Genomic DNA, 27,642 nt, shown 5'->3' on the forward strand with positions numbered 1-27,642 from the left:
TAGCCCCAATGATTTGAGAAGCATTCAGACCAAAATGCAGAAGCAGCGAGTCTTTAATGCTTCAAAAAGGGGGTGCAGCACCATTTATAAAAATGGTGGAACCACTAAATTCATAAAACGACGTGTACAAATAAAAACAAGAATGTTGGCCAGAAAGACTTTATCCAACTGTAAATCATTCCTAAAGACATTTCAAACATTGATTTTGTTTAAATGCCATTACCACAGAATTGGTTTGTGTGGGGATAAGGGTATCCCTGAGGGCGGCAGTGGCTCAGGCGGTTGAGCGCGTCGTTCAATGATCGAAGGGTCGGCGGTTTGATCCCTGCTCCCCCCAGCCAACTGTCGTTGTGTCCTTGGGCAAGACACTTCACCCTCCTTGCCTCCAGTGTGGCTCCACTGCTGTGTGAATGGGTATGAATGTCCCGGTGATGGTCAGAGTGGCCATAGGCGCGAACTGGCAGCCTGACAGTCTGCCCCAGGGCAGCTGTGGCTACAACAGTAACTTACCATCACCAAGTATGAATGAGCAGTGAATGAATAATGGACACAATGTAAGCACTTTGAGTGACTTGAAAAGCGCAGATAAATCCAATCTATTATTATAAGTGTTCAGCGTTGCAGCAGATTGAAGAAGCCTCTTACTGAAGGCGTTCTGCTGTTGTTTTGTCATTAGGGAGATTCTCAAGATATTTCATAATAGTTTTCAGCTTAAGCTTATATTGTGTTTTGGTCAAAAGTGATGTTTTTGTTAAAACGATTCAATTTTGACCCAAACACAATAAAAGGATTAAAAAGCAGAACTTGGATCAGCCCTTAATCAGTTTGCTAAACATCTTCAAGTCACTTGCTCCGATGATGTCACACCAGATGTGATAACACTTTCAGCAACTGACTTCTGACAATAAGGAAGCTTCTGCTGCAAACACTGAAGGACTTAACCCATTCATGCCCCAAATTGATTTCCAAGTATTACAAAAAAAATTATTCAGTGTTTAAATGGTTCTTTACAAATAAGCAACATACAATGCAAAGAGGTTAAGTTTTCTTTTTCCTAAAATTGTCTTTTTCCATGGTGCTAGGTGCATTTTGTCTGGTGTGCTTTGTGTAGCTCTGCAATAACAGGCCTGCTAGAAATAGGTCAAAGGTTCTTCAAGTTCTTCAAAAAGTTTTTCAACAAAAAAAAGGGGGGGACCAAGAATTCTTATTTTAAGAAAAAAAATCTAGTCAATGAGACATACAGTATTTTCTTAAACTAAGATAATTTTGCTATTGGGATCAATAGTGTATTAGCTGTCCTGGCTAAATTGGTCCCGATGTGGTTATATTGGTCCCACATATGCTCCACACTGTAAAAACTCAATTTTAAAAAAGTGGACAGCCTTTTGTTTCAAGAAAAAAAGTCTTATTTTCTGTCTTGCAGGAAAAATAATCTTTTCAATTAAGTTTTTCACTAATCCTAGTTTAATAAAACGTGTCTAGGGTCTCTAGAATGTTTTTACCCATTGGAAAAAAAACATTCTTATTAAAGTTTTCAAACTTTAAGAATTTTAAACTCATTTCCAGGGGCTCTGTTTTTGCAGAACTGGTATTTTTTCGTTTGTGTGCTATGATATAATTTTTTAAAAACATTATTTGACATTGGTTCTGCACCTGTGTCTGTCTGCTCTACTTGCACTAACAAACACGGACTAACAAACCTGCTGTTGTCAACAGTTCCATCAACAGACTAGTGGACAGGGGTATGAAACATGTTCATTCCTTGAGTAAAGCACCAATAGAACTTCATCAAATCTACTGTTTTAGTTGCAATCAGCCAGGCCCTCTGAAGAAAAAGGTTTTGTACGTTAAAGAACACCTTTTGGCCCTGGTGTTGTACTACATGTGAGTCAACAGATCAAAAACAGCTTCCAAAGAAGGAAAATTCGTCATGTTTGAATGTTTTTCATGATTTTCTGATCATCCTCTTATTGATTTATTCATTTTTAGCAAAAGCCTCAAAGTTTGTGAGTTTTTAAAGGTATTTATAGAAAAAAAAAACATCATTAAGTCAGCCTCAATCCTGTTGAGAGACTGGACCAGAGAAAGTTCTTTTACTAAAGGTCAGTACTCCATCAGAACCAAAGGGACCAGCCGGCCACTCAAGTTTGATTAAGATGGTGGTCCCAGGACCTCACACCCCACCGTTCCACGTTGAATCTGGATTATTTACCCTTCCATCTATCAGGCTAGATTGGATTTGTGCCTGCCTGTGCGCATTGTCAGCGCGCATGAGTGTCGATGAGAGAAAGGGAGCCAGCGGGAGAGGGGGGCTTAGTTGAAATGCGCTGCGCATTCTTGTGTGGAGGGCGAAACGATCAGGCATCTGCAGGACGGCGAGCCATCGCAGCTCAACTCTTCCTCACGCAGGACGCACGTCTCCCTCAGCATCCTCATTGATTCTGCTGCTTTCTTTCATTTATCAGGAAAAAGAAACAGTTTATATCAGCCGGAAATTGAGCCGGACGGAACCCTCGGGGAATTTCGCGCACACTGCCGCAGAACCGGAATTTTTCTTGGAGGATTTGAGGGAAATGGTAAGATTTTGAAAGAGTGCATGAATGAAAAAAGCTTCATCTCGAACCGTGTTGCACGGAGGGGCGTGAGTGTCAGGGAGGGAAACAAAAACGTGCAGGATCCTGTCAGTGAGGAGCCGCCTATCCATCAGCGGCTGCGCCCTGCTCTGTTGTCACCCCTATAGTAATAGATACATGAGTAAACGTTAGAAATTATATCAACTTTGAGGCTTTACATTCATTTACGTTTAAATTTGAATTAAAATCAATTAAGTTCTCATTTACCGCCAAAAATCAATTAATCTCAATTGTCATGGATTGATATTTGCTGAAATTCAGGTCCTTGGGGTGAGGTGTATGACCTTGCACGCATCCCGTGTCACTGAATCACAACTGCTGCTCTTCTCTGCTTCACACAGAACTGAAAACCCCTCAACCGGAGCCACCCCATCATCTACTCTCCTCTGTCCGTTCTGTCAGCACCTCATGCTCATAAATATTTAGATGAAGAAAAAAAGCAGTGAGTGTGGGTGTACTCCAACATCTTTGTGATCCCTCTAGTTTGATAAACACACACACACACACACACACACACACACACACACACACACACACACACACATATATATATATATATATATATATATATATATATATATATAGTGCTCAGTGCTCAGCTGCCTCATTCAGACCTGGGTGATGAATGAGTCCTGCATCCGCTTCATGCATCCTCACTCAAGACTCAAGGCCAAACAGGTGTTATAGGAACCACTATGCCAAAAAGGGAAAGAGAAAACACAGCAGACGTCTTTGAGTATACTCACGCTGCTGAATGTGTGCAAACAGTTTGTGTACCGGGACTGCTTAACTGTGACTGTGGCGACTCATGCTTTATTTGTTTAATTTAGCACTTCACATCTGGTCTAGAACATTTGTTAAACTGTAAAATCCTGTTTATGCTGGCCTGACGTATAAGACAAACACATCCGTGGGACGACAAGAATGAAATGTATGGGGAGTAACTGCACAGCTGTGGATGTAGAGCTTCCATTTGTCTCCCAGATCCTGAGTGATCTATTGGTCTTGCGTTGGCTGCAGATGAGACAGACAGTGAAGGAGGAGGAAAGGATGTCAGACGTCAGAGCCAGCCTCTGCAAAAAAAACAACAACATTGTAACACACCCAGGATTGTGCATGAGAATCATTCAGTCATATCAATGAGACTCAGATGATGCAAAAAGCTGCAAGGCCCCGAGATCACACATTTTTATCTCTAAGCTGCACATTTGAGGCGATTTAAAAAGAAGTTATTTCGAATTAAAAGCAAAATGTGTATCTAAAGGCAAACATATGGTGATAGCAAACTGTGTTGTTAAAAAATCACCATCTATTAACAGTATTAAGAACTCCAAATTACCAGTGTATATTAATGTATTTCTGTCATTTAGAATCAAGCAGCAAACAACTATGATGGTAAGTTATTGATCCTCTTATCGGTTATTTCATCAACCCCATTCTTGGTTTATTCATGTAGGGATATTTAAGGCTTACTTTTTAGAGCAATACCAATTCTTTGGGTTAAAGTAGTTTCAGTTTGACCCAACTAGAGGTATTTTTACTATGAAGTTTTTAATGTACGGGGGGCTCTCAGACAGACTTGTGGAGAGTTTACTCGCCTAAGAGTGGCCCATAGTGACCAAAACATCTATTTAAAAAGATGTAGCATATGGGGGGATGCCCAGAACTCCTGGGTGGTAATGAGGTGCTCGTCTGGGGCTGTGGGGACTCTTCTGGGGCCTGCGTTGGGCCCTCCCAGCGCGGCAGGGAGGCTGCTCCCCTGGTCTGGCTGGAACTGCACTCTCTGTCCCCCCATGCCTCCCTGCTCTCTGGTTTTGGGGGCCCCCGTGGCAATCCTACTGGCCCTGGCCTGGGTGGCGGATGTCATTGCCCGGGGGGCGGTTGTACTCTATCTTCAACCACTGCAGGTGTTGGGGGGTTCTGGCTGCCGCTGCTGCTGCGGCGGGGGTCTTGGTGTTGGGATGACTGGGCACTCTCCTTCCTTCTTTTTACATTCCATCATCCATTTTAGAAGAACATAAACACTCACTTGAGCACAGGTGTTAGCTCACCTTTGCACTAATATTTTGCGTGATTGAATGAAATATTTAATACTAGTCGGTTTGAAGGCATAAGTATGTGTGTGTGAACAGCATCTGTATTGTGTACATATTGACATGTGAACATTTTTGGAGCCAATAGGTGTGTTTATAACATTTGAGTGTGTGTGTGGACAGGCCCCGGCCTTAAAGACGTGGATTACATCTGAACCTCACTGTAATGAGTATGACCATCCAGCAACTTGTTGCTTTATGCTGCTTCATGGTTTCACCCCCCCCCCCCCCCCTTCTATAATCACCCCCCCTAATATCCTTCTCTCTTCTTCCGTCCTTTCATTTTCCGTCCGGTCCAACACCAAAGATTTTCAAATATGATTAAAATGAATAAAGTTTGGCCTTGATTCCAAAAGGGGTTTATTCAGACATACCTCTGATTTGTCAGAAGATTCATAACCCCTATTGTTACAATAAAATATGTCCAACACAAGAGGCCTTCAGCTCTCATCTGTTTGCCCAGCTGCTGGACAGGACAAGTAAAAAAAAAAAAAAAGATGTAGCATAAAATAGGACAGATGTTGAAGTTTACTTCTATATGGATATGTCGCCAAAAAATGGGTAAATAGGCGGTACCATCAACATAATGGTTTATATTTATCGGGTTGCACCCATTGGACCAACTGCTTTACAATGAAGGAAACTCATTCTTAATTATACATGAACTTACGATAATGACAAATTGATTGGAGAAAATTGTTTAAAAAAAAAAAAAGTTTGTGACACCATTCGTTGTTTTTTGTGTAACCTCAAAAATTTTCCACATTTGTGGCAGTTGACCAGCTCAGTGGCTCTCCGGTAAAAGGTACCAACTGAGTCCGTGTCCTTTCTTCCTTCTTGCATATGTTTGATAAATGTTGGTTTATCTCTAGATCTGACAGAATGCAAAGGCTTAAACATGATGTCAATGACTCTAAATTGAGCCACGAGATTAGAGATTAGTTTGTAACACGAGAGGTTCCATAATAAATTTTTGGGGAAATATGTCTATCAGTGACTGACGGGAAGTCAGTAAATAAAGGAAAAAGATGAGCAATGTGCTCTATCTTCTGCTCCTCATGAGATGTATGACAGTTTTTCTTATAGAAGTTTAGTTTCTGGAGGCTCTTGTTGGAGAACTCCATGAGGAGGGCATGGCAGTCGTCCAGTTTGAGGGTGAAATGTGTTAAATCAGCTGAGCGGAATCTGAACACGTCATTGATAGAGTGAAACTTTGCACATGTGTTGAGTAAGCTTGGAGGGTAAGTTGCAGATCAAATCAAAGATTTGCGATGAGATGTTGCATGTTGTGGCCTAAGAAAGTCATGCAGCAACGGAGGATGATTGAATCTGGTGGGGTGCTCAGTTGTTTTCAGATGTAGAGCTTATTAGGTGGAGATAGTTTTCTTGCATCTGTGAAATTTTTGCCTCCAGGGAGGGTATTAACCCGAAGATGAAGGATTGATGCCTATAATGTAATAGATGTTATGGTCCATTTAAGCGAATGGACCAATAGAGGAATGACATTCTAGTGTTTCTAATGATTCAACCAAAGCGATGCATGCTGGCGATAAAATTGATAGAATGCTGCTGATAAATCCAGGAGACTGAGGAGAAATGGTGAACTAGTTGCTCGATAACAGTTTCTGTATAAAGAGGAAACAAGGTTGACGTTTCAGAGATTGTTTGAGTGTTTTTGGCAGAAAGCATTTGACATATTTTTCCATGGCCCCATCAACAATGTCAGATCTGCTGCTTATCCCAGAATGTAATTTCCTTCCAAAAGTAGAACTATGAGAAAAAGAAGAAAAAAAAGGCTTTTTAAAAGTTCTAAATTTTCAAAGCCTTTATTAAAAATGAAAAATATAAATAATTAAGTATAATCAATGTTATATAAGTATAAAAATGAAATAATGTGCTGAGTTTATTAAAAAAGACAAGATTGCAGTTTCAACAACGTTTTAGCTGCTAACTTGTGGGAAGTTAATAGATGAAATAGAGAAAGGTTTGCAGAAAGTCAACTTTTTTCCTTAGCTTTTTCCATGTAATGGGGTTTTGGTGAACAAAATAGTCAAGGGAAACCCAATTTGTTAAATATGGTCAAACTAAATCTCAAAACCACACAAATTAAACTGAACTAAACTAAACTAAAGAAAACCTTGACAGAGTGAAAAAGAGGTGGTGATTGATGCATCGATCTAGCAATTTATAAAAAACCACTGAGGGTGTTCAACAACAATAACAACAACAACAAAAACAACAAAAAAGATTAGTGACTAAAATCTTGAGTGAACACGATAGGTGATTGACTAAAAGAATCAAATCACAGAATCAAAAGTAGCAAATAAAATGTTGACCCAACCATGATTAAAACAGTATAGGAAGGGTATAAACATGAAAAACAAAACCACAGACCTTCACTTCTTTTCTGGAAGGGGAAGTCTTAGATCTAGCCTTACACATAGAAATGGTGTCTTCCACTGGAAGAAAGTAAAAAGTGAAAGTAGAAATTCTAGGCTCAGTCATCTGAAGAAGAGCTGGAATCTTGCAGAAATAAAATGAAGTTTATGGAAGAATTGAGTCTTGAAGATATATTAGAGCTAGAATATGAGCTTTTTCATCAATATTTATTTCCTTAATATAAAAAACAAAACAAAACAGAAAAATGAGAAAAATATAAACCATTTGACAATTTTGGACTACCTACAGGGACAGCCTGCCATGAAATTGCAGTGGTACACACAAAGTCTCTTAAGCATAGACTGGTTTCTGTGCATGACAGGATGCTCCTGATTTTTGGAACATTATGTAGCTGGAACTAAGTAGCTTGAAAAACTTGATAAATGTGCCAGCTCACAGACATGTCCTGGTTAAACTTTATTCAATTTCTCAAAGTAGTTCTGGGTACCTAACGCAATGAAAAGTCAATTTCTGAGGCACTGAGGTACAAGAACCTCAACAACTCAGATTATAATTAAGAGGAAGAAAATTTAAATTCAACCAGGTTTTTATGTTTTGTTCAAGATTGCAGTAGATTAAAATTGTACTCTTTCACTAAGATGCATTTGTTGTCATAGCAACACAAAATGATGAAAAGAGTCATCCCTAAATTATTCTTTTGTAATAACTGAAACATTTGATGCCCTTAAGTGTCTAAATGAATGAAACATTCAGACACGAGGTTTGCAATTTTTTTACGCTAAATGTTATACATTGACTCAAGGTCGGAGGTCAAGAGGTCAGAGGTCATGGACACAGGTGTTTTTTTCCAAGGTCCTGACCAGTTTATTAGTCAGTCTTTGTGACAATATGTAAATTTAAGACATGTTTTCAGGTCTTTTGGAAATTTGAATAGTGTGTTTGTTGCCACTGCAACAGTTTCAGATTGCTGAGAGAGATCAGAACTGTTTCAGTTGAAGTTTAGAAATACTAAAGAGGACAGATTTGGATTTTGTTAAAATAATATAAAGGTGGGAGATGGATCGGAGCAACTAAAATGAATTTTATTCTGAAGAATCAGTGTAAAGGAACACAAGTTCCCTACAGGAGTTCAGTTTCACTAGCAACAAGATTGTTTGGTGAAAAACAATTGTGAGCCACTCAAATGATTCTGTTATTGTGAGACTTGAATTTTTTCTGTTGGTCTAAGAAGGCTGTGCAGGGTCAGCATTGATAGGGATGGAAGCAATGCTTCGGAGGGAACCAAGCACAAACATTACATTTGAATCCTTTAAATAAAACATCATATTTTAATTTAAAAGAGTAATAAATAAAAGCAGACGAAAACACATTTTGCAACTTTGTACTAAACCCGTTTTTTCTTGTTCATGTGTCGGTCCATTATGAGCTCACAGAAATGACACTGGCACCATCTCCTCCACATTGATGTCATCTGAGGTCAATTGTCTGCCCCCACGTGCTTCATCACATTCATTTTAATCATCTCCTGGCAGCTGTGCTTAGTGTTTTTTTCCTTCCAGTTAAAGTTCACTTTAATGTTTATATTTACAGTATTATTTGCCGTTAAAGCATTGCAAAAGGGTGGGAATGCTCAGGAGAACATTCGTTTGTACAGTTGTTTGTACGTAATATATTTTACACATCTCATATTTTTTTAGATCAATATGTAACATTTGCTGATTGTTGTTTTAAATATTTTTATATATTTGAAAAGAAAAAGTGTGATATGTATATATAAATGATGTATTGGCATTTGACAGGCCAGGAAATGTTCAGAAGGCAGCATAGAAAAAACATTTTTACATTGGCTTAATATCTTTAAATAAATATACCCAAAACACAGCAAAATGTTTTGTAACTCATCAAATAGAGTAACACTACCTTTCTAATAAATTTCTTTTACAATAATAATAACAATCATAATAATATACCTTGCTATATATTGATCTATCTCGCTCTCTCTATTAATATGTTCACTTTTTTTTGTTCAAATGGGTTTTTGGTCAATGGACCTTTTATGACAGGATAACGTCAGTAACTCTGAAAGTCAGCTGGTTGTTCTGTTTCAGTTCATTTACTCTCAGATTTTATACACAGCTGGTTTGATCACAGAGGTGTGAACATCGGCCAACCTCATCCCAGGTCATGCATTCGAATCAGTGCTGGCAGATCACCGACCAAAACCAGAATCTGTTCAGGGGAAGCTGCAGCCTCTGCTGTTTTCTCATTTGAATTTTCTATGTGACTGCACAAAAGTGCCTGGAATTCCTCCTTATGGGAGGTAAGAGGCTATTATGTAAAGTCCTGAGCTCACAGATGTGGCCTGGACCTTATCACACCTGCTTTGACCAATTTTACACTTTCATTACTGTGAACATGTGGTAGAAAAGAATGATAGAGCTCCTTTTCTGTCGAAGGGTAGTGATGTTGTGTAGGATACAAAATGTCCACCAAAATAGGAGCAGTTGTCTTCAAACACAGCTACTTGACTGGAAAACATTGTCTTTGACATATGTCGTTTTTTTTTAGTTATTGACTAGAATAGACTTTTTTCAAACTTCTTATATCAGCGGCACAAAATAAACTAAATAAAAACCAAAAAGGCAGTAAATAAAAGACTTAAACAGGAGTGAGCAGGGAATCATACAATTGTCAATAAGGATTATTTTAAATCATTTCATTTGTCTTTGAAATGCACTTTTTTTACTGGAGTAAAAGCAGAGAATTTTGTCAATTGTTAGATACGGACTGTAGTGCTACTTTTTTTCTATTTCAGGTTCACATTGTAAGTTGTGATTATGTTATAACAGTGCAACCCATTCTTTAGACTAAGCAGTGAATTCCATACATTGGTCAATCAAGGCTGAAACATTTCACAGTTTTTGTAAAGCCTAAGTCAAAATAAGGTTTAAACCGTAGAATTGCTGCTGTCTCAATATGTTGTAATGAATAATAAACTCAATCGATGAATGGATTTATGTTCTCTGAGTCACACTGGTTGAGGTTTTGGCTAAAGATGTCCTGAATCAATTTTAGGTTTGTGAATCGGATTGTTCAAAATGAACAAATATCGACTATGAATCGAATCGGCAACTACAATTTATAGAAATAGAATTGTTGTACAAATGGATTGTTTCTTCCCTAAGTTTACCAGCTGTATTCCTAGACATATTAAAAAAATTTGGGGGTAATTGTATATTTTAGAGTTTCCTAGCTATAAAGGGGCATGACAAACACTTTTTGGTGCAGTTTTAGCCGAAACAATGGTCATACATGCTATACATGAGGGAGTTTTAAAGCATGAATGTCAACAGGACTATGAAGACATCTGATAATTGGCTGTGACTCTCCATAGAGTCACAGGATCATATGGCCAGTACTGCCTCTAGATTTTTAACTCTATGCCTTAAAGAGCAACTTGCTGAAATTACTATGATTATGGAAGGCAGCAAAACAGTTTTTGATAATGTAAAACATCCAAAATTGCTGTCAATAGAACATTGTGAAATCCGGCATTAAATCAGGAAAGATAAATCATTAGAAATCACAACTTTAATTTTGGTTATAATAGCTAAACAGACATTTGTGAAACAAAGTAGATTTTATCCTTGTCATCGTGTATGTGATTTTTCTACATAAATATTATTATTTAGTAAATCCTAAGTATTGTCCTGTTTTTTTTTTGTGTGTTTTTGTCCCAATCTGTAGTATCTCTGAGTACAGCCTTTTTAATGTCCCTTTCCTACTTGGAAAATGGCAGGGCTTGAAGAAAACATTAAGCGCTGATGTTGATTCAGGACTTTACCTTGAACAACACAGTTTCCAGTGGCAACCAGAACTAAATGTCACATCTGCCATAGAGACTATGAATTACTGGAGCATCAAGCACCACGGACTGTAATTATAGAAATGTTAGGGAACAATTTGTTCTGTTTCTAATGTTTTTTTTTAATATACTTTGTATTTAAAATTAAAAAGACCCTTACTTTAAGAAAACTAGTCCTATTTTCTGTATTGTGAGTAAATTAATTTAATTAAAAAATAATTTTGAGTAGCAAAATCAATAGTAGGTTATTTACCCCTTGAAATAAAAATTCTCTGCTCCATGCCCCATAGGCAGGATTTGATTATTTTTGCTAAACCACCAAATGGTTCCTGAGAGCGGCTGTGTCTGCAGCTCTCATATTCAGTGAATGGTTTTTACATCATCTATTCACAACCAACAGCAACATTTTTTGGGGGTTGCAGTCTTAGGGGACAGAGATCAGATGGATTCCATCGTTTTCAGCTTTTAGAAACTTTCATATGGATGTGAACGTAGTCATTATTTTTGATTCAGCAATTTACAGTTTTTCTCAGTCACTTTAGTACAATTCTCAGATCAGGATTGAAGTTTGCAAATACGTGTTTAAATTTCTCAAAACAATTTGTACATACAGCAAAACACTATGGATTTCTTGCAAAAGCCTGTAACTTGCTCAAAACCTTTAGTTCATCTCTCAAAACTAAGTCTTTATGTCATTTAACATGTCAGTGCCATCAGAATGTCAAGTCCTTGTGTCATTGTCTACGAACAAGACAGTCAAATTACTTAGTCATGTTGTCAATGTAACTGTGTACTTTAGAGGGAGGTTCTGATGTAAACTATGGCTAAAGTTTTGATGACAATTATTGTTGTAAAATGTAAGTTACACCTTTTTTGTTTGATTGCAAGAGACTGGACAAGATTCACATTTACACTTTTATTGTTCATATTGTAATTTGTTGACAGATCATGTCATACCAAAATAGAAAAAACCCACTGCAAACAGTAACACAAAGGGAAAAAAAAGATAGGACAATATTCTGTACAACAGTACAGGCAGTGCAGTAGGAATTGGTGTGGTCTTCCTACACCTCTTGTCATTCCTGTATGATTCTCATTCACACAAATTCTCATCCACATCACAGCGAATATCCTCTCTTGCAATGCAGCGAAATTTGTTTGTCTCATTATGACAACTTGGTCAACCATTTTGCAGTTAATGACTTATACGATGAACTAATGACTAGGTGTTTTAAGGAGTAAGACTATTGCACAGTGAACTATATAATACATTTTGATCAACATGACATAAACAATTGATAATGTAGCAAAGAGCAGAGAATTGTACATAATCATTTGCATGGATGTACCAAAGCAATTGCAACTTGTTCAAAGAAGTGAGAAACTGTTTATATGATGTGCACAAGTGACATCATGATGTGAAGATTGAACAAGTAGTTTTGGGAATTTCTGAGAATTGTACTAAAGCGACTGAGAAAAACTGTATTATTGAAGTCTTTATATGTGGGTGCAGTCCTTTGCCCCTGTAGATCCCCATCTCTCCCCCATTCTATCAAAAGGGTTACATAAATAGAAAATACAAAAAATAAGTTAAAGCTAAGCAAAATAAAAAATAAAAATGAATTCATGTATTTGATTAAAAAAATATACATTGTCTAATTTTAACTTCCCCAATGTTCATTTGAGTCAATTTAATATCAGATGTTGCTGTTTTAGACTTTATTATATGCTGATGACATGCTGCTTCATTGTCCATTTGAATTAAATGAAATTTCAAAGCTACTGGACAGACATTTAGCAGCGACTAACAGATAATTAACTCCACTTAGGTTCACAGAGGGCCAAATGTCAGGGTAATATTCCTGTTGGTGTGATTCCACACTTCAGGCAGCAAATTGGCTCTCCCGGGTCCACTGTCCACTCGAGCCTGACAAATATAGATGTGTTTAATTAATTAATGTCTTCAGAGAGTATTTTAATGAATTCTACTGGTCAAAGTTTTACTTCTTGGAGATAATTACAAATAAAAAAAAGATTGTCTTTTATGTCAGGAATTTTTGTCATCTAAACTATTGTAATTAACTGTTTATTGAGGATGACTATGTAAATGTAAGAAAAATGTGGAATTAAAAAAAAAAAAAACTTTACAAAACATATTTTAGAGTTGAGGAAAAGTACGTCATTAAATTGTTTCACAGCAGAGAAAATGTGCTTAATACTGTAGCTTATCAGCTGTGGAGACACTCTTGGTTTTCCTGTCTCCTGGGATATTGCAATGTTATTTTTATTACTCCTCTATTTTCGCTTCAAAGTGTCTTTGTCTCTGACTTGTGATGGCACAGCTCCCAAATGATTTGTGGGAAAAATGGGACGTAATGGGAGCAAGAAACCAGGACAGTTCTCCTAGTCTCCATCTCCCTCTACCTCTGCAAAATAATGAAGTCTGTCTGCTTGTATTAATTCCTCCCATAATTCTTTAGGCTAATTATAGAGTCAGAGATGTGAGCGAATTTCAATGTTATTCAGATGGAATTAGACAGTCCATTGCTTGATTATAACACAACAGTTGATGTCTTGAAGAACTGATGTAATGTCAAAAAGGGCTCAGCATCTCTTCAGAAGCAGAGGGTGATGCAATGGCCTTTACTCTGCAAGCTCCAGCGGCTGTCAAAATCTGACCAGAACATGTCGTGGGGGAGTTAAGTGCTCCCACTTAAAACAAAAGTGGTTGACTTCTTGCTGCTGTCGCTCAGCCTTCTTCGCAGTCTAATGATGCCCCTCCATGCTGCGCTTTTCAAAGAGACTGAAAGCTTTGCTCGTTTTTTTCTGCTTTTCTCCTCTAGAAAAATAACTTTTTTCCTTTCAAGCTTTCTTTTACACAAGCACACACATTTTTGAAAACCTTTTTCTGCTTTTTTCTGTCTGGTGTAACTTTATGCAAGTATTTCAGAAAAACCTGAAGTCCAAAAGGTTTTGATTAAAGGATGAACATGCTTGAATGCGTTGTGTACATTATGATGGAGCCTCATAAATTGCAGACACACACACATACTCAGGCTGACTGTGTTGCACATAAAAGCCGCTGAGACTCATTAAACCAGTGATTACAGCTTGAGGAAGATGGTTGTGAGCAGTCGCTCAGTTAAAACACACCGACAAAAACATACAGGGATATTTTTAGTTCTTTCTAAAGCTGTGTGTAATTAAGGAACAGAACTGGGACTTAAGGAATTAATTACAAAAACACTCTTTGAGTTATTTAGGTAATTGAAGCTCTAAATGCTAGAAAATAATCCTCAAAATTCTTGAAGCCAAATTTAGAATCTAAAATGGGACATTTTTTAGACATCTTGAAACTTGGTATATTGGTTGATTTGATTTTAACCCTTGTACTATCTTAGACGTCCCCACTGACATTGACGTGTTCTTCCTGCCATGACAAAGGTGGATAAAGGTGGAAAATTTCATGTAATCCATGGACACCAGTGAAGATCACAAATCATCGAAGAAAAAAGGTTCAGCGCACTGTCTAGTGGGTAGATAGATAGATAGATAGATAGATAGATAGATAGATAGATAGATAGATAGATAGATAGATAGATAGATAGATAGATAGATAGATAGATAGATAGATAGATAGATAGATAGATAGATAGATAGATAGATAGATAGATAGATAGATAGATAGATAGATAGATAGATAGATAGATAGATAGATAGAGTACTTTATCAATCCCGAGGGAACTTGCATATCCATCCATTGCTCCTCAAATGGACTTATTATTAAGCAATTTATACAAAAGGAAAAAGCAAGATTATTATAAATAAGTAAAATCTATTAGGGATATTAGTTCATAAATGATTTATAAGCTGAAAGAACAATATGATTGACAGCATAATTGCTACAAATCATAAATAGGCACTTATTTATGCAGTACACACACGTGACACATGGAATTTATTTTATATAATCAAGTAATTGCTTAAAAGGAATTGGGAAGAAACAAATTGATATAATCTCAATCATAGTATTTTTTACTTTCCCCATAGTTACTATAACCTGGTTCTTAACATCTTTTTAAAGAAATTCTTACTTTTTCAATGCAAATGCAGATTGTTAATCAAGTAACAAAGATGAAGTTCCCTTTGAAAACATATTCATACGCTATTGCAGAAATCATCAATGCACACTATGTAACAAAAGCAGAATGCTTGATTATTTTCAAGTAACAAAGTGGAGTGTCTATTGATTTCATTTGGGATTTAAAAATGTGAACTCTGACTGCATTGTCAACAAACTTGTTTAAAGGGAACATGCTAATAATTAAAGCCTTCAATGCCGACTTCACAGAGAAAGTAAAAATGAGATTTTTGCAGCTGCCTTTAAGTCAATCTGATCATACCCGACAGACCATTTGCAATGAGAGTCATGGTTCAGCTCTTTGACATGATAAGAAGAATCCTTTGATGTTCTTTGAAGTGTTTGGAGCAAAAAATGTGCAAGAAGTCCCATTTTAGGTTGTAACCAGCATCTTCTGTGCTGTTTAATTCACAGAATTTCATGTTAGGGTCTGATGATAATGTATAGCCCTTTCTATGTTTCTGTTTTCAAGTAAATATTCTAATTTCTCATTGCAACTAAGCTTTACTCTTCCAAATGAGAACACTGAATGACATACTAATTTATGCAATTTAGGACACTCTTAACCCTTTTTAATGTTGCAGGGAAGTCTATGCTGCTTACAATGGTTTCCCCTCTAACCATAAAGCTGTTGTCTTTGTAAAGCTGTGTTCACACCAAACACGATTCACGCGGCAGTGCCTGTGTTAAGTCAATGCACAGACCCAATCAGAGGTCCTGTGGCGTGTTTTGAGCGTTGGGCCACGAGATGAAGTGAGGTTGGCCTTCACACATTTTTATTGCACCAAATCTGGCCATCTTTGCAAACGATTAGCAGTGTAGTGGTGTTCACTAATCCTAAAAGTCCTATCACTGGTCTAATCTAAACAACCAACGTGCTTTAGAAAGTCAAGTAGTGGCACATAAAGCTGTTAATAACCTGGTGGCCATATTTTCAACAGCTAGTTTACCAGTTTGGAAAATGGTAAAACATTCAATATAATTGGTGCAGCAAAATACTTCTCTAAATAAAATACCTCAGGCTTGGGTACCCTTGTGGCTACATAGTTAGGCAGTAGCGCGAAGGGTCTTGCCTAAGGACGCGCACTGGGTGAAGCCCATTGCACCCCATGTTGCTATAACACCTTCCAATTGCACCTAAAGGTGTTGGTGCATGATTTCATTTGTTTATACCAAGTCTCTCAAATATCCTTTTTTCTGCATGCTATGAAATTCTTGATTGTGTTGTTTGGGGAGGAATGTTCCCAAAGTAAACCTCACCTCTTCTGTGATCTTACACTTAATAATTAAAGATAGACCCAGCAGTGATGCATGAACAAAAAAAGTGTTTCTGCAGTTTCTGACTGAATTACATGATTGTTGCAACAAAACAAAACAACTGTAGACCAGTGCGCTGATGTTCCCACAGAGAGCAATGCAAGTGTTATGATTCTTTTCAAGCCCACAAGTTGTGTTTCTGTGATTTATGATGGGGCTTAATTGTCTTCAGAAATGGATTCCTTGGATTTCAGGCTTCAGCACACATGAAAGCTTTTCCATGGAAGATCATATTCATTACAGTCAACTAAACATTTTCAAGTGGAAGGGGGGTTCCTGTGATCCTTGTGGAATATGTCAGCGAAGGTCAGATGCGTTAGTGAAAATCATTGAATCCGAGTGAGTCTATTTACAGCAGAGAAAGAGGCAGGAGGAGGTTCCAGATCCACGTGGTTCATTTCAGATCCAAACTCTGCGGCTCGCTCAGCTGTTGCCCCTGACAACGCTTTCTGCTGGCAGGATTCTGATGGAGTGGGAATGCCAGACTGCCAAGTTCTCCCCGTGGGACGAGGCCGAGTGCTCGTCCTAATACTTGGCTGAATCCAAGCAAAGCGGTCTGGCCTGCAGAGCCACAGTGCATTCAACAGAACACAGACATGCATGCAGCAGACTCAGTGACAACATTCATATGTTGGCTCATCAATGCGTTTAAAAAGGACACTTCCAAAAACCGTTGATTGCAAATCCTGGCTTTGAGTACATGACACTATGGAAGCTTTTTAGCACAGAGGAATCTCATTAAAAGGCTGAAATAGCTTTTGCAACCTGCTGTGTTATTTTCTGTTAATTTTATGTTTGTTAAACTGAAGTAAAAAATAACAAATTCATTCAGGACATATTGATTTATGTTGCTCTTAACATTTTCCTTTAAGGTGAGGTACCACAATTACAAGGTAGTTTCAGGTTTATGACACTTGTGAAGACCTGAGGATGGAGATGGTAATGTGTCTGTTAACCGGATGAGCTGGCGAGGACGAAACATTCCTGATTATCCCACTGTCTCTTACAGATACCGAGGTGAGCCGGTGTCTTCGCTCTGTGCTTCCGTTTGAGCTCCGTGTTCAGAGGAAATCCTTCACAAGAATCTCAAGATGTCTACCGGCATCATCCGCCTGCTGATCCTCACCCTGCTCCTCCTTTTGCCTTTGGTAAGTTTGCTTTGTCTGATTCTAGTTTTGTACACCATTCTTTTTTAAAACGTAAATTTCCGTGAAAAAAGGAAAAAATAAATATAAATTGCTGTGTAGAAGTTTTGACTATATTATTCTTTCTGATCAGCATGTCTGCTTGACAAACTTAGATACATGTTAAAATGCTATTAATTCATCTTTGAATGGACAAAGATTTTTTTATTGACAAAATAATACAACATAAACCATTTGCTCAAATATTTATTGATCATTGTCTATAATCTATAAATCAGGCTTTGATTTCCCTTTTAAAATCCCAATGTAACTGTAGATGTAGACAACATTCAGGAATATAGGATTATTTTCCCTTTTATTCCATTTTGAACTTGATTGTAACACAATCTTTGGGGGTAAAAAAAGCAAATGCAGGAGCTCTTGGTAAATCTTTCTCAATATTTTTCTGGAAGTTGCAATGTTCCAACAAAACTGCTGTACAATTTTCACATTGTGATTTACAGAAACCTTAGACTCTGAAGAGATTATTTTAAGAAAGACCTATTTTGAGCCACTAATGAGGTTGGTGTGGACAGTTGGGATGCAGTGAAGGCTCACACAACTCTGTTCCAATGTTTACAACTAGTAAATATTTAAGATAAGCAGAAAAAAAAAACTAGACTTGGGCTGTACAGTGGTAAAATGGTTAGCGCTCTCACCTCAAAGTAAGAATGTTCTGGTTTGAATCCCAACTGGGTTCTTTCTGTGTGGAGTTTGCATGTTTTCCCCATGTCTGTCCTCCCACGATCCAAAAAAGGTAAATTGGTGATTCTAAATCACCCATAGGATTGCATGTGCGTGTGGCCGGGCAACAGACTGGTGACCTGTTCAGGGTGTAACCCCCCTTCACCAAACAGGAGCTGGAACAGCCTCCAGCAACCACAATAGATAGATGAATGGATGGATAGGAGACAAGATTTAGAGATGAGTTCATTGAAAGCTGATTCAGGTTAACACTCTGATTGACTAGCATTCATGTGTTAGGGGCCCTGTGAGGAATTAGCAGGATGGATGGATGGATGGATGGATGGATGGATGGATGGATGGATGAATGGATGGATGGATGGATGGCATTAATTTAGAAGTTATCTTTTAGACTTTTTTTAAGATGATCTTTTAGATGTTATTGTAACAGCATTCGGCCAGGCCATTTTGTAAATGACAACTTGTTCTTAAACATCTCTACCTGGATAAATAAAGGTCCTACTATCACTAATACTACTTACTGTGACATTTAACTATTTTAAATGGACCTGCTGTGATGCCTTTCTTTACTTTCTGGCGAATCGTTCTACTGAGCCTTTTATCCTATTTGACGGTTCCAGCTTCACAAAAGAAAATCTTGAGGGTGCCAGAACTTCTATGTCCAATTGGATGCTTCTTAGCTTTACACAAATCTACTTTAGCACAAAACTACAGCTTAAAAGCTATGATCACCTCTTAATCCTGGGAGTATTTCAGTTTCCTCCTGATAAGTTAAACTGTCTGCTTTACAACATTCACCCATTCACTGCGGAGCAGAAAGAGTCCTGAAAAATCAATAAACCGCAGCAACAGGTGGACACCTTAAATTAATTCAAACAAGGATTGATTTTCATCGAAACCTTAGGGAAAGTTTCCATCAATTATGCATCGATCAGCGTGTGTCAGAACCAATGGGTAAGAATCTTATCATTAATTCATTGTTCTACATTGTTCCTGTCTGTTAACTGTGAAAGGGACAAGAAGTCCTTCCAAGAACAGCTTCAAGTAAAAGAAGCTGGGATTGAAGCTAAATCTGAAAAGCACTATATGAAAAATATTATTCATTTTCATGGAATTTAGTAAAGCATTCACACACTTTTTAGCCAAATCATTGACTTTGGGTGTTTTGATCACTTCTATGGCCACAGATGAATAGAATTATGCATCCAGGCATGGAGACGGCATCTGCAAATGTTTGTGGCTCACTGGGCGACTCTTAGGAGCTCAGTGAATTCCTGCCTGGTACTGTGATAGGATACTGCCTGTGCAACTAACCCATGTGCTATCCAAGGCACATTAATGATGGGAGTGGGGTCATCAGGAACCCACAAGACAGCACATGGGCTAGACCAGTCATGAAATTTCCACTTTGCTGAAGATTAGTCATTTGTCTGTGGTTAAACCAAAATTTATTTTATTCGACCACAAAGTTTTAAACTATGTATACTGACAGTGGGTTGAGTGGATGCAAAGTGTAAAGTATGCCACTGCTGGACTCTATAAAGCTGCTACAGGACTGTCTTTCCTGAGACTTCAAATCCATGGCTCATATCAAAGACTGAGAGCCAATGCCTCCCTACTTGATGCTTCGCATTTTGGGTTGGATTAAGGTGTTTACCCACCAAATAGTCACTGATCCTTGTTGTGACAGCAGCTTACTGCTCCCCTGAGTGATGAGTTAAATGTGGAGAACATATTTTTGTGTGATGGCTTAAGGGACTTTAACCGGGCTTTAAGCGCAGATTAGCGGAGACAAATTCTGTGGAGCCACAAATCATGCTTCTCCATCTGTTAGGGGTGTGACCAATAATTGACTTAATCGATAAAGCAACGTATATTCCTAAAATCCAACTAGATCCATCTGTCTGAAGTAAGTTTTTAATCAAATTGCCCAACTCTTTATAAAATTTCAAAAGTCGATTATAATCAAAATTGGAAAATACCATTTGGATTGAGGCATTATAGGTTTATTTTACTATAGCATAAAAACGACCAAGGGTCATCAAGGGTCATCATCAGTTCAATCCTAAAGGATTAAAAATAGACTATTAGTGTGCATCCCAGATAGTAAAAAAGGGGATTTTAGTTTTTTGAGCAATACAACAACTAGAAGAGCAAAGTTTGGAACTGCCAAAGTCTTTCAAATGTTTTGTTAGCAACCAGTTGATGGTTTGCTCCTGTGCTCAGTGTAACATCTATTAGTCATGATAGTACAGCAGTTACAAGAATCAATACAGTTGTATCTTTGTGTGAAGCCAATCCTCCTGGGCTTTCTCAATTTGAACTATTGACATTCAGTGAAGTCATTCAAGATAGATCTAATATAATTATGGTTCCTTTAACTGAAGCTTACGATCATGACATCAGAGATAAAAGCAGATGAGTTGTAAAGAAATAATATGTCTTTTTAGATAACAGACTAGCTCATATTTTTTATTTGGCGATAAGTATTCTAAAAAAAAAAAAGATAAAAGGAACAAAACGAGCAGGATAAGTAAACAGCAAAGTAGATGTGGCAGGGGGTAAATTTAAAAAAGTTAAGAAAATAACAGAAAATTACAAAAACATTTATTTCATCTCTTAAATGGGGGGAAAACCAACTAGTTTTAGACATAACAAGTTTTATAAGTCTTGCAAACATTTGTCCAACAAATGTCGAGATTGTCAAATTTTGAATAAATCTGAGTTCCATCCATCCATGTTTTATTTGTTATTATGAATCTCCAGTGGATTCTGTCCACAGCTGATAAAAGAAAATGCTTTGAGTTCACAATTAAACTCACATTCTGTCATGACTGTTGTCTGTGGGGCTTCATTGTCTGAACCAAGTGGCTGAGATGAAGTATGTTTGTATAATTTCCCCATTGATCCATGAAGTTGTCTTCTTTAAGACCAATGAGATGAGGTCAGAGACAATAAAGTGAGAAGGCTGAGAGAAGTGCATCTATTCTTCTAATTAACAGACATTCATCTCGTTTATGATAGATTTAAAGACCCCCATCTAACATTTCTCGTCAGTTTTTCTTTGTTTTTATGCTGCAGTCATTCATTTATTCATTCATTCATTTTCTGTACCGCTTTGTCCCTTTCGGGGTCACGGGGCTGCCGGAGCCTATCCCGGCTACTTGGGCGTAGGCAGGGGATGCCCTGGACAGGTCGCCAGTCTGTCGCAGGGTAGAACGTCCACAATCACACACCCATGCACTCTCACACTCACACCTATGGACAATTTAGAGTTGCCAATTAACCTATGAAGCATGTTTTTGGACAGTGGGAGGAAGCCGGAGATCCCGGAGAGAACCCACGCATACACGGGGAGAACATGCAAACTCCTATGCTGCAGTCATTTGATAAAATTTTTGTTCTTTTTTTTAAGATTTAAATTATTCAAATTAGAAGAAGAGAACCCGTAGATTCCGAATGGTACTGAACAGCTTTCAGGAGGAAGCCAACTCTCATTAAGTCCTGTGTTAAATTGAATAAAAAACGCATCTACAGACATTATTTTTAAATCAAGAGTTTTGATTTTATTGGACTGCAAAGTTCAGCTGCATGGTGGTGAAGTGGGTAGCGCTCTCGCCTCACTGTGACGAGGCACTGGTTTGAATCTTTCTTTGTACAGTTTGCGTGTTCTCCTCATGCATGCGTGGTTTTTTTTCTGGGCACTCCGGCTTCCTACCACAGTCAGAAAACAGGCTTCATAGGTTGACTGGTTGACTGACCCTTAAGTGTGCATGTGTGAGTGGAGTGCAGGAGCGATTGTTTGCCCTGCCACAGACCGGCAACCTGTCCAGGGTGTACCCTGCCTTGGCCCAGCGGTAGCTAGGACATGCTCTGGCAACCCTTGACCCCGATAGGGATACATTGGGTTAAGAAAATGGATTGATGGATAGAGTTTAAACCTATTGCATGATTAAAGTGTTCCAGGGTTTTTTTTTTTTGATCGGCTGGTGCCATTCCCATGGATCCCAATGGACTGAAATATCTCACACTTTATCTTTTCTTGCCCAATGCCCCATTTTTAGTGTTTTTGAACTGAGTGGAGTAAACTCCAGTAAGTGTGTCTAACCATTTCATGGCAAGCTTTTGCCGTTCAGGATCACACTGGTGACGTCAAAGATTACTTTTTGAAAACACTGACCATTACTTCAGGAAAACTTTAGAACCCCTTCCCCAAATCCCACCATCGACAAACCAAAGTGACCATATGGGGCTTTTGTGAAAAAAGAATTTGACATCAGTGAAGGCCACTCATGGGCGATAAAGTATCAAGCTGGATAAGCCAAGTTCAATGTTCTGTCCGGAGGCTGCAGCGGATTCTGCTGTCTTCTTTTCAGACAGAGAGCAGTTTAGAAATCATCCAGAATTGTGGAAACACTCACTCAGCATTGAGCCTCCCACTGAGAAAGTGCTTCCATCCATCAACTGAATCAATTGTGAAGCAGAGTGACTATGATGGATGCTCCCCCAGCTGTGACTGATCATATCACCATCCTAATCCTCATGCCCCTCCTTTGTGATCTGTCACCCTATTTGTTGTGCCACTTTTCCTTTTTTTCCTACTGTTGGGAAAGATAATGTCTGAAAGCCTTTTCTGTTTGGGTTCAATCAGAGAAATGACCTTCCTTTGGGTCGCTGAGCATGGGGATGCCAGCAGCTCTGCAGAGCTGCAGGCAGAGCTTTGAGTCGTTCATTCATGATGACACTTTCTCTGGTTTGTTTCCTCTTGCAGGGTTCAAATCAGCAGGTGCCCTCCAATTGCGTGATCAAGAGGGAGCAGGAGAAATGCATGGAGATGATGGCGCTGCACGATCCCAACTCTGAATTCGGTTGGCTTTTTTTTAACCCTTAGACTTTAATCATTTCCTGTTTATATTTGCAATAATGGTCAGATGAATTGATTAAAAAATAAGAAAGGAACACACACAAAAAACTGTAACATCTTGAGAGTCTTCACAGTAATGATCTGGAAATTGTTCTACAAACTGCAGATGCCTGTCTGCAAAAACAGATCATTGGAGGATTTTACAGCTTGGTTCTGCGCTTTATTGTGACACAGAATAATCACATATTGACGGAGTAATTCAGCACTCTTAATCAAGTCTGCCGGATGACTGTGTGTCTTCACTGAGACATTTTCAGTGTGGTGAGCATTGCGGAAAATTCAAGTTGACTAGAGAGATGATGGATGAAATTAAGTTTAGAGATGCTCAGTTAAGGCTCTCTTTCAAACTAAAAAGATGTTTTGTTTTGTTTCTTTACCTCATTGTGCAAATTGAGGTTTTATTTTCTTGACTGGTTGGTTTAGATCTTTAAAAACGTGTCTAAATTTCATTACTGTTCGACTGCCCACTTAATATTTTATCTTAATTGAAACTATAATAAAACATAGGAGGATTCATTTAAAAGAGTGTAAAATGCACTAATTTGTAAGCGTATCAAAATTGACCTCTTTGGTTTGCTTCAGATTTCCTGGGAGCTTTAAAGTCCCACTCCAAACATCTCTTGATCTATTTTCTTTATTTACATTTTTTCATTTATTTGTTTTCACCTCTGCGTTGTGGGTGGGACTTTTGGCTCGGGAGCAACCCCACCCGCACTTCCCATCACCCGTCTGTTTACACGTTTTCCCGCTAACTTGCAGCCACACCTTTAAGCGTAATTTTCTTTATAGCCTATATGCCCTCCATCATCAGACAAATACCACAAGAATATGTTTAAAACACAAAAAACAGAATCGTCTTTGGAGTGGGTCTTTAACAATTCACCAACTAAGCTGATTATCTATAGAAATTCCTCTAGTAATGACTAAACAACCTAATTGGAAAACGCTCTAAAAAGGTTTTCTTAAGACTGCATCACCAAAATGATTCAAAGTGTGACGGTGGCTGCAGCGTGGGCTGCAGCAGAAGAACGTTTTATTTAGAACTCCTTACAGCCTTGTTACATTTTATCCTTCAGGAACCAAACAAATATCTACAAAAATGCTAGCCAGTGTGATTCTTATGGTTGTGTTTTTTTCCCGCCTAGACTGTCCATGGTTTTGGGACAACCTTACGTGTTGGCAGCCAGCAAAGGTTGGCGACGTCATCGAGGTTAACTGTCCTGAACTCTTCTCGCAGTTCATGAGTGAGGAAGACTATGGTCAGTGTCTGGTGATTCTTTGAACATAGTTTCCATAAAATCCTGCTTCTGTTATGACATTCTAGCATTGAATGTGCAGAATGACATGCACTTTAGGCACATACTGGTTTTTTTTCAAAATTTGCTTTAGCCCATGTTGGTCTCTTGAAAAAAAAAAGTGGGTTTTTGAAATAAACACGAGTGTTTAATAGGTTTTTACAAAAGTCTCAATTTCATTATCTCTAATAACCATGTATCAGCAGTTTTTGAACTTATGTCATATATACGCCGCACTGTACTACAAGTAACTTTAAGTGAGAAAAAACATTTTGCATTCACAGTAATTTTAGAACTTGTTTGTAACACGCTACATGTTAGCCTTGTAGAAGGGTTAAATGGTGCGGTCACACAGCTGGGCGGCCACAGGGCATCAGCCACATCTCCGGCTGTCAGCTGCCCGGTACCCTGCGGGTATATAAAAGGCGGGCCATTTTGCACCACTGGTCATTCGCAACTCAGATTAGGAGCATACATTATAATCTTGTCAGTTTAGAATTTTTTAGACATCATATTTTCCAAGAAACCCAGCGAAGGCAAAGCTCCGGTGCCCAGGAAAACCAATATCCAAACGGTCCAACCACAAGAGGAGTCTTCGGATAAAGAGTATCAATGCATCAATGCATCATCAATGCCATCTCCTCATTTGGTGGCTAGGATTGCCAGATTGTCATCTGGTCATTGCCGGGCCCCAGGCCCATGTCAACAGCCCTTGTTGAGTGGTACGGCAGCACAGGGGCAGGGGGGTGGCTGGAAATCAGCCAATCTTCAGAAGATCTTGGGGACCTTGGAGACCCTCTCATCAGTCAATTATCGCGCTGCCGCCTTCCTGCCACCCTCTTGTTACTGGACTGCAATCACGCAACCTTGAAAGGTGCCTGTGTGGCCACTGACCGACGTCAAAAATTGTTCCTAAAAAAAAAAAAAAATCCTAAAACCTCTACTGCGTTGCGTGTAAAATGTGACTTCCGCCTCCCGATTACAAATGCAGCCGCATGGCCAACAGCCAAATATCCTGAAAAACTTGCATCTAGGTCGGAAAGCAGTGTCATTTCAGGATATGATAGTCTTAGCGTACTTACAATATCTGTATACCTCCCAACCTTGTTTGCAAAATGCAAAAAAACATACTGATACCAATAAAACAAACGTCACCGTGACTATGCTAACTATATACTGTATATATATATATAATCAGACAGTAATACATATTAGCTGCATAGCATATTCACAATAATAACCAAACAAATGTTTTGACAGAGTGCCATTTAACTCTCAAAATATCTTTAACATCAGTAAAAAAAACAAAAACAGATCTAATCCATATATAACGCGCAGTGTTATTTTGTTTTTCTTGTTAACATGTAGTCTTACGAAGTGTTGCTTGTCCACAGAGCTGGGAAAAGTGAGCCGCAATTGCACTGAGTTTGGCTGGTCAGAGACTTTCCCCCATTATGTCGACGCCTGCCTGGTTGAGGAAGGAAACAGCAGCCACCCGGTGAGTTTGCCTCCCCCATCTGCAGCTGCATCACAGTAGACATTTCACCTCGTCACACACAAATCTATTCATCCATTCCCATCAGGACATGTACTTCGTGTCGGTGAAGGCCCTCTACACTGTCGGCTACAGCACCTCTCTGGTGTCTCTCACCACAGCTATGGTCATACTCTGCAGGTTCAGGTAAGACTCAAATGAAACTACCAAGTTATCTTAAAACTTTTTAAAAATATATCACTTTAATCCCTTGACGCTTATTGATGCAAATATATTCATTTAGCATTTACTTGAAAGCAAAAACATAAGGGATTTTTTTTTTATAGCTGGAAATAAATCCAGGCGTTAAGGCGTTCATATTTGTTTCCCTGCATTGCCTGCTGAGTTAGGGGAAATTTGAAAGGCTGCCGTAAGCTGAGGTTACCGTTAGCTGCAAATGATTCCCATGAACACTGTGGAAGCATCAATAGATCTTTGTGTCAGAGATGTTATGTAGTTATTGGATGAAAGAAACAAACAAAAAAATTCCTGGCTTTGTAAAAGATGACAAATGTTAAAGACCCACTCCTGATAGTGGAGGAAATATATTAATAAAATTAAGCTAAAAATTGCCTTTTCTGAGTAGTTCTTTATTCAAATTGTTATAAATCAGGAGCAGACGTGTAAATGCTGTTTGAAAAACCTTTTACCTGTGTCATAAACACATAGATGTGTATGTAGGGGTTTGCTTACTTCACAGCAACAGTCCTGCCCACAATTCAGAGGTGAATTTCTAAATAACCCCCGCCGCTTTGCAGAAACTATGTCCTAGAAAACAACAGTTTTATTTTTATTTTGGCTAAAAACGGCACAATCATAATTAAAGGACCTCTGAGAAGGCTTTTATAATAGATCAAAAGATGATCAGAGTACATTTGATGTCCAAATTTACTTTAATTTGAGTATATGTTATGTTTGAGTCCACACGTTTGAAGCCTTTTTTTGTTTTTTTACTGAACAGGAAGCTGCATTGTACCAGGAACTTCATCCACATGAACCTGTTTGTGTCTTTCATCTTGAGAGCCATTTCTGTCTTCATCAAAGACGGCGTGCTGTACGCCGAAGAGGACAGCGACCACTGTTTCATACACACTGTGGGTAACACACACACACACACACTCAGAAAAGCAGCCTGCCTCATCTTTTCAATGCTGTAGCCCGCTTTCCTGTTTTTGTGCAGCTGGAGTGTCGAGCCGTGATGATTTTTTTCCACTACTGCGTCCTCTCCAACTACTTCTGGCTCTTCATCGAGGGTCTGTACCTCTTCACTTTGCTGGTGGAGACCTTCTTCCCTGAGAGGAGGTATTTCTACTGGTACATCATCATTGGCTGGGGTGAGGCGTGGTCACACACATGCAGGCAGATGAATCAGAGCTCTGTGATCACCATGGTGCTAACCAGACGATGCACGTGTCTCAACAGGAACGCCAACAGTGTGCGTGACCATCTGGGCTGTACTGAGGCTACACTTTGATGACTTCGGGTTTGTTTTGAATAAGTGATGAGCCCCACGTAGAGGTCTGCTCAATCAGGCATTGACTGCTGCTTTTT

At 38.6% G+C, this 27,642-nt stretch overlaps 1 protein-coding gene across 2 annotated transcripts in view; it reads left to right on the forward strand.

The window, feature by feature from the left end:
* The first annotated feature begins 2,288 nt into the window (after positions 1 to 2,288).
* LOC101163161 (pituitary adenylate cyclase-activating polypeptide type I receptor) overlaps positions 2,289 to 27,642 on the forward strand; it is a 33,905-nt gene continuing 8,551 nt past the window's right edge. The window contains exons 1-9 of one of the 2 annotated variants that reach the window (XM_011474272.3): positions 2,289 to 2,576; positions 17,459 to 17,597; positions 23,110 to 23,206; positions 24,408 to 24,521; positions 25,952 to 26,055; positions 26,141 to 26,238; positions 27,053 to 27,185; positions 27,272 to 27,425; positions 27,514 to 27,574. In XM_011474272.3, the coding sequence (XP_011472574.1) occupies positions 17,541 to 17,597; positions 23,110 to 23,206; positions 24,408 to 24,521; positions 25,952 to 26,055; positions 26,141 to 26,238; positions 27,053 to 27,185; positions 27,272 to 27,425; positions 27,514 to 27,574 (818 nt within the window). In that variant the 5' untranslated portion in view covers positions 2,289 to 2,576; positions 17,459 to 17,540. The remainder of the gene's footprint in view (positions 2,577 to 17,458; positions 17,598 to 23,109; positions 23,207 to 24,407; positions 24,522 to 25,951; positions 26,056 to 26,140; positions 26,239 to 27,052; positions 27,186 to 27,271; positions 27,426 to 27,513; positions 27,575 to 27,642) is intronic. The other variant, XM_004068130.4, reaches the window with a different exon arrangement.

The sequence above is a fragment of the Oryzias latipes genome, chromosome 4, assembly GCF_002234675.1.
Source record: "Oryzias latipes chromosome 4, ASM223467v1".
In the NCBI taxonomy this organism is placed as follows: Eukaryota; Metazoa; Chordata; class Actinopteri; order Beloniformes; family Adrianichthyidae; genus Oryzias; species Oryzias latipes.